Source organism: Leptodactylus fuscus, chromosome 6 (genome assembly GCF_031893055.1).
Source record: "Leptodactylus fuscus isolate aLepFus1 chromosome 6, aLepFus1.hap2, whole genome shotgun sequence".
In the NCBI taxonomy this organism is placed as follows: Eukaryota; Metazoa; Chordata; class Amphibia; order Anura; family Leptodactylidae; genus Leptodactylus; species Leptodactylus fuscus.
This window is the reverse complement of record NC_134270.1, coordinates 120567001-120583380: the sequence shown is the minus strand read 5'-3', so window position 1 is coordinate 120583380 and position 16380 is coordinate 120567001. Positions and strand designations below refer to the sequence as shown.

At 42.2% G+C, this 16380-nt stretch overlaps 1 protein-coding gene across 2 annotated transcripts in view; it reads right to left on the bottom strand.

Moving 5' to 3' along the window:
• Positions 1 to 16380, bottom strand: part of ITGA3 (integrin subunit alpha 3) — a 53025-nt gene that overhangs the window by 9846 nt on the left and 26799 nt on the right. For both annotated transcript variants that reach the window (XM_075278262.1, XM_075278263.1), the window contains exons 6-14: positions 13583 to 13787; positions 13207 to 13400; positions 13038 to 13126; positions 12336 to 12466; positions 11541 to 11624; positions 4551 to 4618; positions 3476 to 3612; positions 3093 to 3239; positions 1743 to 1840 (exon numbers count right to left, since the gene is read on the bottom strand). In XM_075278262.1, the coding sequence (XP_075134363.1) occupies positions 1743 to 1840; positions 3093 to 3239; positions 3476 to 3612; positions 4551 to 4618; positions 11541 to 11624; positions 12336 to 12466; positions 13038 to 13126; positions 13207 to 13400; positions 13583 to 13787 (1153 nt within the window). The remainder of the gene's footprint in view (positions 1 to 1742; positions 1841 to 3092; positions 3240 to 3475; positions 3613 to 4550; positions 4619 to 11540; positions 11625 to 12335; positions 12467 to 13037; positions 13127 to 13206; positions 13401 to 13582; positions 13788 to 16380) is intronic.

The window sequence follows — 16380 nt, the reverse complement described above, 5'->3', positions numbered from 1 at the left end:
GAGAGGTTATATGGAGTAATAGGAGGAGATATAGGGAGAGGTTATATGGAGTAATAGTAGATATAGGGAGAAGTTATATGGCGCAATAGGAGCAGATATAGGAAGAGAGGTTATATGGAGTAATAGGAGGAGATATAGAGAGAGGTTATATAGAGTAATAGGAGGAGATATAGGGAGAGGTTATATGGAGTAATAGGAGGAGATATAGAGAGAGGTTATATAGAGTAATAGGAGGAGATATACAGTGTTGGCCAAAAGTATTGGCACCCCAAGAGTTCTGTCAGATAATACTCATTTTCTTCCAGAAAATGATTGCAAGCACAAATTCTTTAGTATTATTATCTTCATTTAATTTGTCTGCAATGGAAAACCACAAAAAGAATTGTCAAAAAGCCAAATTGGATATAAATCCACACCAAACATAAAAAGGGGTTGGACAAAAGTATTGGCACTGTTTGAAAAATCATATGATGCTTCTCTAATTTGTGTAATTAACAGCACCTGTTACTTGCCTGAGGCAACGAACAGGTGGTGGCAATAACTAAATCACACTGGCAGCCAGTTGAAATGGATTAAAGTTGACTCATCCTCTGTCCTGTGTCCTTGTGTGTACCACATTGAGCATGGAGAATAGAAAGAAGACCAAAGAACTGTCTGAGGGCTTGAGAAGCAAAATTGTGAGGAAGCATGAGCAATCTCAAGGCTACAAGTCCATCTCCAAAGACTTGAATGTTCCTATGTCTACCGTGCGCAGTCTCATCAAGAAGTTTAAGGCCCATGGCACTGTGGCTAACCTCCCTAGATGTGGACGGAAAAGAAAAATTGACGAGAGATTTCAATACAAGATTGTGCGGATGGAGGATAAAGAACCTCAACAGTACTATCCGTCGGCGTCTGAATGAAAAGGGACTGTATGGTAGGATACTCAGGAAGACCCCACTTCTTACCCAGAGACATAAAAAAGCCAGGCTGGAGTTTGCCAAAACTTACCTGAGAAAGCCAAAAACGTTTTGGAAGAATGTTCTCTGGTCAGATGAAACAAAAGTAGAGCTTTTTGGGAAAAGGCATCAACATAGAGTTTACAGGAAAAAAAAGAGGCCTTCATAGAAAAGAACACGGTCCCTACAGTCAAACATGGCGGAGGTTCCCTGATGTTTTGGGGTTGCTTTGCTGCCTCTGGCACTGGACTGCTTGACCGTGTGCATGGCATTATGAAGTCTGAAGACTACCAACAAATTTTGCAGCATAATGTAGGGCCCAGTGTGAGAAAGCTGGGTCTCCCTCAGAGGTCATGGGTCTTCCAGCAGGACAATGACCCAAAACACACTTCAAAAAGCACTAGAAAATGGTTTGAGAGAAAGCACTGGAGACTTCTAAAGTGGCCAGCAATGAGTCCAGACCTGAATCCCATAGAACACCTGTGGAGAGATCTCAAAATGGCAGTTTGGAGTAGGCCCCCTTCACATCTCAGGGACCTGGAGTAGTTTGCCAAAGAAGAATGGTCTAAAATCCCAGCAGAGCATTGTAAGAAACTCATTGATGGTTACCGGATGGAGTAATAGGAGGAGATATAGGGAGAGGTTATATGTAGTAATAGGAGGAGATATAGGGAGAGGATATATGGAGTAATAGGAGGAGATATAGAGAGAACTATACTGACTAATAAAGAGTTTATTAGAAAACACTATATGTATGTTAAGCAGATTTGAGACATTAGGTCACACTTGACTGTTTGTGCTGACCTTGGAAGGGGCTCCAAGTTTTCCCCCAGGTACTCATATTGCATCTGTAAGTTGCTCCTACACACGTTATCTGCTCCACACTCTTTCTGAAAGTGGACCTGAAAAACAATAGTGTACAGATGAGATGACTGCTGGTAAGAGTAGTTATATTATAAAGTGTACATTGTGCAATAAAATCTTTGCATTTAGACGTATTTGTGTGGTTTATGAGTGCTGAATAGAAAAGCACTGTGGTCAGTTACTTCCTTATGCTCTACTGTAGAAGCTATTATTGTGTCCCATAGGTCTATGTGTTCTAATGCAAGCCAGGAGAATTTGCATAAATCATGTCCATGCAAATGATTTCACACCAGTCAAACCAGACAGCTACAGACATTTGCCTCTGGTTTGGCTGTTATGAGTTCATTTGCATCATTTTCTTCCCATGGAGTATTGCCTGAAAAATAAGTTTTCTTGCATAGTTGTTTCTTTTTAAAGACAAACAGTATTCCCTGATCATAACTTTTGTGAAAAAGGATCCCCCTACATACTGAAAAATGTAATGTTATACTCAGACTTTCCTCTATAGTCTGAGCCTAAAACATTTAATATTGCGATGACATATAAAATCCACAAGATATGTACATGAGATGACAATAATTTTTAGTAGTAATATCTGCTATTAGCCATAATCCGGTTTTGTATTTTTATGTTCCCTCACCTCTCCTAGCCCTCCAATCATTATACTTGGTGGTCTGAAAAGACCCCCCCACCCCCAAGTATAATGATAGTGTTTGCGGGGTTGTGGGGGAAGCGCAGACGGCTGTAAGCAGGATCCAGGATCGGTAATTAAACAAGGATCTGTGTTCTTGGGTTTGTGTTGGTGTATTACAGCAGTGTGGGACATAGAGCTTTGGAGTAATGGGGCCGTCCTCGGTACTACAGATTGTTCATTTGCATATTGTGAAATAATGAATATCTTGGCAATGGAAGCACACATTATTTTAGGGAAAAAAGGTGTTACACTCAGGTGTGCCTGACCTAACTAACTGCGCTACTGGTTTAATATGCTTTCCTCTGGTGACAGGCTCACTTTAAAATGAGCAGCGGTCACTGTAGTAGAAATATTGTATTACACAGTACCACTGAAATGAATGGCTGCCTATGTAACTTATTGAGGGGTACAGTCCATCATAATAAAAGCTACATTTTGTTAGTATTTCACTTGTCTGAGAGAGGGATACTAATGTACGACATCTTATTAATGGTGTATATTTCTTCACCCCCTTCTCATCACTACTACACCCCAGCCTTTTAATAGCTAAGAGTTTGTTTGTTAAAGGATTTTACATACTATACTGATCCACTTACTTCCAGCGTTTGCTCTGTGCTCTGATCTTGGTTAAGGATAGGGAAATTATCCAGGTTAATAATCCTCCTGGGATTTTTCTGCTCCCGCTCCAGAATATTATACTTCAGTGAAACGTGTATTGGGTGAAGTTTATCGCGGATACTTTCCTGGAGTAAAAATAAATTACAGCTGCCAATACCAGTGCAGATAGCTCTCTCTAAAATATATATAGCTGCCCTTACTCATTACCATTTCCCTAGGATACACTCATATATATTGTAGCATTCACTCATTCTGCAGTGTAACTGCTAAGGCACAACCAGTATTATTATTATAATACAGTATATGTATACACAGATATAGCTTAGCGCACATAGAGTATATAACTATAGCAGTTTCTCACCAGTAACAGAAGCTGAAGGTTTTGGCATTTGGTATCTGGCATTGAGAAAAATCCTTTGTAAACACTTCCAGCAGCCCCTAAGAATTTTACTCGAGAAGGACGTCTATCAAAGTCGGCTTCCACTGTGTACTGGAGAGCTACAATGGTGGAAATTACATAACTGTTATGATCCTAAATGACATCTATTTATTATAAATGACATTTATTACACTAAATGACATTTATTACACTATATATCATAGGCATAATTACTGCATATATCCACCACTAGATCTCTAAATCTAAATCACCACTAAACTAAAAAAAAAGTAAAACAGTATGCAGTAAACCCCTGAGCTCCCTCTAGTGGTGACTGCAGGCAGTTAGAACTGCTTCTTTTAATGTTATGTCTTAGTTGGGAAGTTCCAGTTCAAATATTCTTATGTTAGGAAAAAACTCTGCACACAATGTTGCAAGTGGCATTGAAAGAATGACATTCACTTTAAAGTTATCAGAAATTATCTCAAGTCACTGAAATCTCCACTTCTGACCCATCAATTCAGGCCCTCTCATAGACCAACATAACTCACTAAACTGGCAAGGATTTAAATGAGTTTTCCAGATTAAAGAGGACATTTCACCACCGCCACCAAATCATGTTCTTTGCATCTTTTAATAGTCTTTTCTCTACTGATTCCAGCACAGTTTGATTTTTTTCTCTAGCAATCAGTGCAGTTATTTTCGGTGCCTGATATGCTAATTAGACTCTCTAATGTCAAGTGGGTGGTGTCAGAAGCAGATAGTGTAAGAGATCTGGATCATACCCCCTACCTGACACCACCCACTTGACATTAGAGAGTCTAGGTAGCATACCAGAGATTGAAAATAACAGCACTGTTTGCTAAGGAATGGTGGGGGATAGAGGAAAAATTCCAACTGCGCCAGAATCAGTAGTGCAATGTCGAAGGATAAAAAAGCTCAATTTGAAAAAATTATTGGTGACCTATCCAAAGGTCATTATTATCAGATCGGTACAACACACATGTACATGACATAACACTATATTATACTGGTCTCTATATAGAGAAATACTCACTAATGTTCTGCTTGTTACTGGCATCACCTGTACTTAGCATGTATGAGAAGCAGAGACGTATATCTATACTGTAACACAGGAGAGCACAGATAGGAAATAGAGGTTAGTACTAAATAAATAATACATTCAAGATGATTTTTTAACTCAGCATTATACAGACTTCTATGGATTCCTTTGCTATCCATGTTAACAGCTCAAACTACAAGATACATGTAGGATGGAGTGAGTAACCAAATGATAACATGGAGAGCAACCCCTAAGGTTGTCCATAAATATAATAACACTGCATAGTATGTACTATGTATGTGCATATGCATATTGTATCAGTTGTTTTGATCAAATATCTTGTTAGACCTCCTGTATACGGTTCATGATGCGCCTGGATTTTTCCAACCATGCTACGATAGCAAATCCTGCTCTGAATTAGAATATTCCGGCGAATTCTGTAGCTCATCATTTAGGAGAGGAGTCATTGCTTGTGTACTTTTTATTTTAGTGCAACAGACAATTGGAGGAATGTACTAAAATAGGCACAGCAGTTTTCTGCATGCCCATTTGCACCAGAAATATGCCACTTTCTCCACTTTACAACCTGCTCACCACTTTTTAGAAAAGTGGGACAAGATCTTGGTGGTCAGAGTGAGATATACCTGAAATCTATACCATTTTGTGACTGATGCAGACTACTTCAATTATGACCCATAGGACCTTGCAAGATGCACCTGCATTATTAAGACTGAAGTAGGAAATACCAGCATTATTATATTCCCCCACAGTGTTTCATTTTGAATATTTCTGTATGCTGTTAGTGAATGGGAATATTTTGGTTTAAGTTCTAGCCAACAAACACATTCACATAAAACAATTCTTACTACTGAGTTTTCTACAGATTTATCCAGTCTGTGCAATCCTCTCTAACCAGGGCTGGAGATCTGTGAGGGTAAACTGGATTACCTATTGTGGGCTTCACTACTCTTCTTCCTCCTATATGGTCTATAAGACAGGAGAAGACGGTAGTTTTAGCTGCTTACAGCCGACATGACTGTATAGCAATGTGACCAGCTTGTTTGTTCAGAGGTGGTTTCCATGGACTGATCTGCCTGCTGTATCCCCTGCATGGTAACCTGATTGGTCCAGCGTGCAGGAGTTAGAGCCGGTGGGGCATCAGAACTCTGCATGATTAAGTAGCCCCCGGACCATCAGCACAGAGAGAAAGAGGGAGAGGCATAGTAGAAGGGATTTATGGGACAGGGCAGGGGCTGACATACTGACCGTGCAGCGGAATCATATAAACAGGGTCCTGGAGAGAAAACAGCCCATACACCAGAAAGCCTCAACAATTAGGTACCTCTCCTGTATCAGAGGAGACATAATTATTGTGGCCAGTAGGTGGCAGTATCACATAGTGATGTTGCTCCCTACCTGTAGACAGAAAATGTTCGTTGTTGTACCGTGTTAGCCAGTGGGTTGGAAATATAAAAAAAACACGAAAACTTGGTGATCTTCAGTAGTTGATACCTTTTTAATGGCTAACTCATAATGATGACAAATGGCTAACGTTTCGAAGTGCAAAGGCGCCTTTGTCAAAGCAAATTTAAAAACATTTTTGAAGGATGCATATATATATATATATATATATATATATATATATATATATATATATATATACAGAGCAGGCACAAAGGGTGTTAGATTTCAGGAGGGGAGGGGGGGGGGTTGTTAGTAGTTGGAGAGACAATGTAAGCAATTGGTGGAGACATTTGCTAGAGACAATGTGGTAATTGGTGGAGACAATGTAAACACTTACAGGTCCTTATCAGATCACACGCTACTGTAAAAAGACATGAACCCCTGTGATGCATTAAGCCCACACTCTAGTGTCTGAAACAGTGTCATGAATTTATATTCATGTATGCGCCTTTCTCTCTTAGATCTGAAATTCCCTCTCAAAATCAGAATTTTCATGTCATTGGTGATGTTGTGATCCCCCCTGCAAAAATGTTTTGACACGGGAAGGTCAGATCTTTGTTCTTTAATAGTATGGCGATGTGAGTTCATGCGCAGTCTAAGCTGCTGTCCGGTCTCTCCAACATACAGATTTTCAGTGAAGCATTTGGTACACATAATTAAATACACTACATTGGAAGTGCTGCAGGTGAAGGTACCTGGAATGTTATATTCCTTGTTCGAGTTAGGTATCTCTATCCTGTCAGTGGTCAGTATGTGGGGGCAGGTTTTGCACCTCTTATTTCCACATGGAAATGTTCCTGCGTTGGTTGGGGATGATAATGAGCTACTGACCATCATATTCCTGAGGTTTGGTGGCTGTCTATAGCACAGGAGAGGGGGGTCCGGAAATATGGATGTTAGACGGTTGTCTTTTTGTAGTAGTGGATGTAATTTGCGTGTGATACCTCTCAGCGTCTCCAGGTGGGGGTTATAAGTGACAACCAGGGGTACCCGAGTGTTCTCCTGTTTGTTATTGTATCTTAATAACTCCGATCTTGGTATCCTGGTGGCTCTGGTGATTTGGTTATCAATCGTTCTTGGATGGTAACCCTGCCTCCAGAATGTGTCTCTGAGGACTCCGAGGTGTTCTTCTCTATCTGCAGGGTTAGAGCATATGCGATGGTATCTGATGGCCTGGCTGTATACAATAGAGTTCTTTATGTGTTTCGGATGAAAGCTGTCCCATCCTAGGTAGGTTGGTCGGTCAATCGGCTTCCGATACAGTGATGTCTCAATTTTGTTGTCCTGTATCTTGATGACTGTGTCTAGGAAGTTTATTTCCGAGAAGGAGTGATTGAGCGTCAGGTTGATGGTGGGATGGAATTGGTTGAATAGTTCATGGAAGGTTTTCAGCTGTTGTTCGGACCCAGTCCAAATGATTAGGATATCGTCAATGAATCGGTAGTAGGCCAGAGGCCTGGTGGTGCAGGTGGATAGGAAGTCACTCTCCAGCTTGGCCATGAAGAGATTAGCGTACTGTGGCGCCATTTTGCTCCCCATTGCGGTGCCAGTCTGCTGTAGATAGATACAGTCACCAAAAGAAAAGTAATTGTGGGTGAGGATGAATTTCGTGAGTTTCACCACTGATTCAGCGTTCATACCTCGCTTTTTCATGAAAAACTGGCAGGCGTTTACACCATCCTGGTGTGGGATATTGGAGTACAGGGATTCTACATCCATGGTGGCCAGGATGGTTCCATATGGAAGGGGACCTATAGTGGCTAGTTTATTTAATAGGTCTGTGGTGTCCTGAAGGTAGCTGGCTGTATCCTTCACTAGGGGTTTCAGAGTGCCCTCCACCCATCCAGAGATCTGTTCAGTGAGTGTCCCCACACATGAAATGATCGGTCTCCCTGGGTTCCCAGGTTCGTGTAGTTTAGGGAGCATATAAAAAGTTCCCATTCTTGGGCTTGTTGGTATGAGGCTGCTTAGGCCTTTGGCTCCATCAGATAGGCCAGAGATAACTTTTTTCAGTTTTTTAGAGTATTCCACTGTGGGGTCTGAATCTAATTTAGAGTAGTAGTGCGTGTCATTCAGCTGTCTGTGTGCCTCCTGTATGTAGTCTGATGTGTTCATCATGACTATAGCACCCCCCTTGTCTGGTTTAATGATGATGTCGTTATTATTTCTCAGAGATTTTATAGCCCTTCTTTCCTGGGCGCTGATGTTAGACGGCAGGGCTTTATTTGTATCCAGTATAGTTGATTTGACCATGTGTCTGAAACAGTCTATATAATTATCCAGAACAAAATTTCGTCAGGACAACAAAATTGAGACATCACTGTATCGGAAGCCGATTGACCAACCAACCTACCTAGGATGGGACAGCTTTCATCCGAAACACATAAAGAACTCTATTGTATACAGCCAGGCCATCAGATACCATCGCATATGCTCTAACCCTGCAGATAGAGAAGAACACCTCGGAGTCCTCAGAGACACATTCTGGAGGCAGGGTTACCATCCAAGAACGATTGATAACCAAATCACCAGAGCCACCAGGATACCAAGATCGGAGTTATTAAGATACAATACCAAACAGGAGAACAACCGAGTGCCCCTGGTTGTTACTTATAACCCCCACCTGGAGACGCTGAGAGGTATCACACGCAAATTACATCCACTACTACAAAAAGACAACCGTCTAACATCCATATTTCCGGACCCCCCTCTCCTGTGCTATAGACAGCCACCAAACCTCAGGAATATGATGGTCAGTAGCTCATTATCATCCCCAACCAACGCAGGAACATTTCCATGTGGAAATAAGAGGTGCAAAACCTGCCCCCACATACTGACCACTGACAGGATAGAGATACCTAACTCGAACAAGGAATATAACATTCCAGGTACCTTCACCTGCAGCACATCCAATGTAGTGTATTTAATTATGTGTACCAAATGCTCCACTGAAAATCTGTATGTTGGAGAGACCGGACAGCAGCTTAGACTGCGCATGAACTCACATCGCCATACTATTAAAGAACAAAGATCTGACCTTCCCGTGTCAAAACATTTTTGCAGGGGGGACCACATCATCACCAATGACATGAAAATTCTGATTTTGAGAGGGAATTTCAGATCTAAGAGAGAAAGGCGCATACATGAATATAAATTCATGACACTGTTTCAGACACTAGAGTGTGGGCTTAATGCATCACAGGGGTTCATGTCTTTTTACAGTAGCGTGTGATCTGATAAGGACCTGTAAATGTTTACATTGTCTCCACCAATTACCACATTGTCTCTAGCAAATGTCTCCACCAATTGCTTACATTGTCTCACCAACTACTAACAACCCCCCCTCCCCTCCTGAAATCTAACACCCTTTGTGCCTGCTCTGTATATATATATATATATATATATATATATATATATATATATATATATGCATCCTTCAAAAATGTTTTTAAATTTGCTTTGACAAAGGAGCCTTTGCGCTTCGAAACGTTAGCCATTTGTCATCATTATGAGTTAGCCATTAAAAAGGTATCAACTACTGAAGATCACCAAGTTTTCGTGTTTTTTTTATACCTGTAGACAGGAAGCGTGAAGACTGGTGGCTGGAAGTATGATTGACATATGGTGGAAGGAGAGTGAATCCTCTGTGGTGCCCTGGCTGCTGCAGCACTGTATGGTACCTAAATGATGCCTGAACCCATTACTGTTACAGTGAATACCCAAGGCCAGGGGTGAGAGCGAGAGCAATGTTACATCATTTATGCTCTAGCAATAGTAGTGTGATGTTCTTGTATGTTGTCTCCCTGTGCTCCCCATCTTGTCTCCCTGTGCTCTCACATTGCCTCCCTCTGCTCCCCACATTGTCTCCCTGTGCTCCTCACGTTGTCTCCCTGTGCTCTCCATGTTGTCTCCCTGTGTTCCCCATCTTGATTCCCTGTGTTCCCCATCTTGTCTCCCTGTGCTCCCCATCTAGTCTCCCTGTGTTCCCCATCTTGTCTCCCTGTGCTCCCCATCTTGTCTCCCTGTGCTCCCCATCTTGTCTCCCTGTGTTCCCCACAATGCCTCCCTATGCTCCCCATGTTGTCTCCCTGTGCTCCCCATCATATCTCCCTGTGTTCCCCATCTTGTCTCCCTGTGCTCCCCATCTTGTCTCCCTGTGTTCCCCATCTTGTCTCCCTGTGCTCCCTATGTTGTCTCCCTGTGTTCCCCACGTTGCCTCCCTGTGCTCCCCACGTTGTCTCCCTGTGCTCCCCATCTAGTCTCCCTGTGTTCCCCATCTTGTCTCCCTGTGCTCCCCATATTGTCTCCCTGTGCTCCCCATCTTGTATCCCTGTGTTCCACAGCTTGTCTCCCTGTGCTCCCCATCTTGTCTCCCTGTGTTCCCCATCTTGTCTCCCTGTGCTCCCTATGTTGTCTCCCTGTGTTCCCCACGTTGCCTCCCTGTGCTCCCCACGTTGTCTCCCTGTGCTCCCCATCTAGTCTCCCTGTGTTCCCCATCTTGTCTCCCTGTGCTCCCCATATTGTCTCCCTGTGCTCCCCATCTTGTATCCCTGTGTTCCACAGCTTGTCTCCCTGTGCTCCCCATCTTGTCTCCCTGTGCTCCCCATATTGTCTCCCTGTGCTCCCCATCTAGTCTCCCTGTGTTCCCCATCTTGTCTCCCTGTGCTCCCCATCTTGTCTCCCTGTGTTCCCCACAATGCCTCCCTATGCTCCCCATGTTGTCTCCCTGTGCTCCCCATCATATCTCCCTGTGTTCCCCATCTTGTCTCCCTGTGCTCCCCATCTTGTCTCCCTGTGTTCCCCATCTTGTCTCCCTGTGCTCCCTATGTTGTCTCCCTGTGTTCCCCACGTTGCCTCCCTGTGCTCCCCACGTTGTCTCCCTGTGCTCCCCATCTAGTCTCCCTGTGTTCCCCATCTTGTCTCCCTGTGCTCCCCATATTGTCTCCCTGTGCTCCCCATCTTGTATCCCTGTGTTCCACAGCTTGTCTCCCTGTGCTCCCCATCTTGTCTCCCTGTGCTCCCCATATTGTCTCCCTGTGCTCCCCATATTGTCTCCCTGTGCTCCCCATCTTGTCTCCTTGTGCTCCCCATCTTGTCTCCCTATGCTCCTTGTGTATTTTAGACTGGACTAGATACTCAAACTGAAGCCCTCTACAAGCTGAGGGTGCAGTATTTCAACATTTGGACAAAATTAAAAGTGGGACGACAACTGCTGAAAAACTTAAACACATGTTTAACCAAAATCTGTCTCCTGACTTGAAATTTACTACAAAGTATCAGTGTTTGTGAAATATTTAGGCCGTTTAACTCACACAGGATTGTTTAGACTGGATACAATTGTGAAAAGCCCAAAGTTAAGAGAAGCATTGGGTCTGTGCAAGTTACCAGCCTGTCAATGTATATAAGTAGCTTCCATTCACAGACAGCAAACCGATATATTGCAAATGGAGAGGAAATACAATGTACATTAGAAAGTTGTGGAACTTTATTCAGTATAATACAGTTTAAGAGGACTCTCACCAGCTAGAAGAAGTACATTTACTGGGGTCCACAAGTAATGGTGTTACAGAGAATTCCTTTGAGATATTGATAACAGGTCGAGATCTACGAAATATTAAAGAGAAATTAGATGAAGTATAACATTTATATAGCAGCCATCAATATCAGTGCATTTCACCAACAGAGCCCTGAAACAACGTCATGGCCCATCCCAAGCGTTTGCTAGTTTCAATGATGTATTGGGTCTCCTGCCCTGCGCAGCATGCAAAATCGTACCTGGGTTCAGATGTCTAAAAAATAGTGTTTTGCCTCTGCAATGGATCTCACCCATTCACAGCTGGTTGTAAGGCAAGGTGTTTCTATAGGCTGTGACAGAACTCATATGGCAATATCATAGCCCTAGTCTATTGTATCATCGCTCTAGTCTACTATATTATTATCACAGCCATAGTCTAATGTAGACTATAGTATAGACAACATGGCTCCATAGCACAATGCTATATGGCCTTTTAACTTGACTCTACAATGGCCCCAGTCTACGGTATCATAGTCCTAATTTCATGTATCATAGCCATAGTCTATTATGTAATAATCCTAGTCTACAGTATCATAGTCACAGTCTATTGTATCATAGCCCTAACTTACTGTATCAAAGCTCCAGTCTACTGTATCAAAGCCCTAATCTATTGCATCATAACCATAGACTACTATATCTTAGCCCTAATCTATTGTATCACAACCCTCATTTATTGTGTCAGACTTATATAATGAACACATCTACTGTATGACTATAGTCCCCATAGACAGAAGTAGTACCTAAGAAGAGCAATGCGATCAGATAAACTGCCAACCAACAGGTCCGGGTAGGAATTTCCATCAACATCCATCCCTCCATTCAGTGAATAGCCAAACATTTGGATCCCACCAATCTTAGCTCCATCAATTATCTACAAGGACAAAAAAAAAATTACTGAAGACTAGACACTGACATGACGTGCATTCTGACGTATCTCTTATATCTGAGAGGGGATGGTAAGGGGAAAGGGGGCATTGCCTAAATGTGACAAAATGCAGCAAAATTGTGGCTTCAAATTCTCACTCAAGGTAAGAACTGGTAGAAACTTACACTAAACAGTCTAAAGCGGCACCACATTTATCACCCAGAATCAGACACCGTGATAAATCTGGCTTATTTTCAGACTGCCTGTCCAGTTTACACTGTGGGACTTTTAGTAAATCCATTATTTTTTAACCAATTCGTTAAGGGGTTTTCTGACAACTGCAAGTGAGTTCAGACTACAGTTTGTTTGTTTGTAGTCTGTTACTATAGATACGTAGGTCAGCATAGGTGCTGTAGACTTAAAAATATTGTGGATTTTTAAGTCTATTTGCAATGAACTTCAATTTAGACACATTTTAGCAAAGCAGAAAATGGCTAAAAAAGTGGATGTGCCCTTGAACAATTTAGCCATGTTATGGGAGAATCCATTGTAGAACAGAGAGTTGTCAATCTGTTACCTGGCTGGGTTTGGACTGAAGACCATTAGATTTGCTGAGGTAGATGTACAATTTGCCCATTTCTTCAAAAGGAGCCCCCACGGCTAAGTCTAAACAGAGAAGAATTTGCATTACATACCATTAACTGAGGATACAATAAATTACAATATATTCTGGTAATGCTACCTACCTGTGAATCCATCCTGGTTTATATCACCAATATTCGCCACAGCAAAACCAAAACCAGAGTCTGTGGGACCGAACAACACTAAAGATGGCTTATCGCTGAAACTACCAACTTCATTGGTATAAATGTAGACTGCTCCACCAATTTCTTTCCTTTGGTCAAAATAATAGGGAGCACCAACTGCTATGTCCGTCCACCTAGGGGTGAATTAAGGTAATGAGATCTTATTGAGGTTTACACAATACAAGTGACATCATACCAAATACATGGCAAACAGAGAAGCTGCAAAGTTTATAAGTCCAGTGTTGATTTCACCAAGTATGGAGGTCATGTAGGAGGTCACTGTTCCTAATATATTTACCGCCCTTTTATTACTTACTCATCATGGTTAAAATCAGCCAGGGCAATGATGTTGCCGAAGTAGGAGCCCACCTGGTCCCCGCTCAGCACCTGTTTCAGTTTCAAGGCTTTCTCTTGCATTTCCATTAGGTACACAGCACCCTTATGGTTCCAGCGAGGAGCCCCGGAGACAACAGTGACTTTATTTTGCAGTAGGATATTGGTGCCAACCTGTACTGAGTACCCTGTGGGAATGGAGAATACAATTATAACTTCTGATGCTGAAGAAACCTAGGGTCAAAGGTCAAAAGAGTTTCTCCAGGCAAACATATTCCTTCAAATTTATCCACATCTAAGCAAACAATATGTTACATGTGTAGATCATGACCATGGGATATGATGGTTTCTGTCCATGCATGATGGACATTGCCCAAGAACAACTTTTTAACATAACGGAGTCATGTACAAGAGTGGACCTGCAAAGACTTAATCTGAAGGCCCCGAAATGCAAGTTTTATTTTATATGTAAGCGAGCTGTCTGGTGCACTCAGGGCAGTGCCACACCTGCTGCAGCACCATCCTCTTTTGTGGCAGCTGCAAATCACTGTCAATGGTACATGTTGGTCTTTCTGTTTTATGGACAGGTCTGGGTGGCATCCACAAAATAAAATGAGTGCTCCAGCTGGTGTGACCCCGAGTGCACCAAATAGTTAACTTGTATGTAGAATAAAAACTACATTTTTCAGCAGTAATATAGCACTTTTTGGGGTGGTAGGTGCACTTTAATTTTTTAAAAACCAATAAGACTACTATTTCTAATGTTGATGGGGGTTCCCTTCTATCTGCCTCCATTTGATCACTTTTCTATGGGGAAATGTAGACTGAATTTCCACTTTTTACTATTGCCTACTGCACACTGATTTATTAAGCTCCATGTATAAACAGTATGAACTCAGTATGGTGCACTAGGGGTGGGGCCACACCTGCTGAAGTATTATCTTTTATGGTCGCCGCAAATTGCTATCTATTGTATATGTCAGTCTCACTGTTTTAGATGCGGCACGCGTTGGCAACCACAAAAGGAAATAACTCCTCTAGCTGGTATGGCCCCATCCCTAGTGCACCAAATAGTCATTTACATATGAAATAATTGCACTTCAGTAGTAAGGTTGCACTTTGACACAAGAAAGGTATGTTCATGATGTCATTAATAGCGCTGGTTTAGATACTATTTTTGGGGTGTAGGCACCCTTTAATCTTTTTTTAAAGCAAGAAGAGTACTGTACTATTTCTAGTACTATTTCTTAGCAGAACAGAGAAGTATAAGTGTATCCTTGATATTTTCCATTCCTCGTCAAGTCCCTCAAACCATAGTAAAATCTGTAACAGAAAAAGCTGCTTTTCCACAACATGGGGCCACAGCCTTAGGGTCCATTCGCACGGAGTAACGTGCCGCGTGATCTGGCACGTATACGGCGTGTGAGACTTTGAGCGCCGTAAAAGCTCCCACTGATTTCAATGGGAGCCTGGATCGTATACACTGCGTTATTTTGCGGCCGTGATTTTGCGTCAATGGGAGCATTTACGGCGCGCAAAGTCTCACACGCCGTATACATGCCAGATCACGTGGCACGTTACTCCGTGTGAACGCACCCTTTAGTCTAACACGCCGTATACGTGCCAGATCACGCGGCACGTTACTCCGTGTGAATGGACCCTTAGATAATTTCGAGATGGCCCAGCCAACACATTATTTCCTTGTAAAAACAGAACAGGTGTCGGTCCCCTACACATCAAATATTGATGGCCTAAGGATAATTCATCTATGCTAGAAACTGGATAACTCCTATATATAGGGTCACTGATAGGTAAACAATAAAATATACTGGATCTAATGCTTTTGCTATTAATTTGTTCTTTTATGTCTATTTAGCCAGACTGAGGTTACCAGAGCTCTACAACATGAAGCCATCTTTGTTCATGGAGTAGCATAGGTAGTGTATAAGTGTAATTGCATCACTAGAAGGTGATATAACCCTTGTAATTGGGTTAAAACCCACAAGCCTGCTCAAAGCTTGCTCAATGTAATGATCATACTGACACAACCGGCATTATAGTAGAGTACTATTCAATTATTTCAAGCACAGATCTTGAACCGATGTGAATTCGATACTTAAGGAATCCTGGAAAATTTGAAACTTTTACGGCATGGAATAATCACATGACACATCACCACTAGGTGATGAAATATGGGCAAAAGTGTAAAAATTTTAAATCTTGTCTATCCTTTACCACCGCTTTAAGAAAACAGACCTAAAAGGAGAGAGTGAAAAACAAACAGTTCTGTGCAAATCAAATGAGTCACATTGACAAGTGAATTCGGATGCTCAATATATAACAAGTCCTGACTAAATCTCTGGCATTCCATACAGCTTAGCAAGATCCTTACTGTGACATGATATAAACTTAAACCATAACTGCAAGTAAGATTACTTAATGTGCGGATATTGGGTAGAGTGAGGATGACGACACATCAAGTGTCTAATAAATATGTACAATTACTGTAAATACATGGCTGCCACAGACATGGATTGGAAAGTTGGATGAGGGCCCCTTCACACGGCGTAAGCGCTCGGCTCATTCCGAGCCGTACACGCGAGCGCTTCTAAACACTTCCCATTCACTTCAATGGGAGCGCGCGTAACCCCGGCTTTACGAGCGCTCCCATTGAAGTGAATGGGAAGTGTTTAGAAGCGCTCGTGTGTACGGCTCGGAATGAGCCGAGCGCTTACGCCGTGTGAAGGGGCCCTGACCATCTCAGTAATGGTGGAAATACTG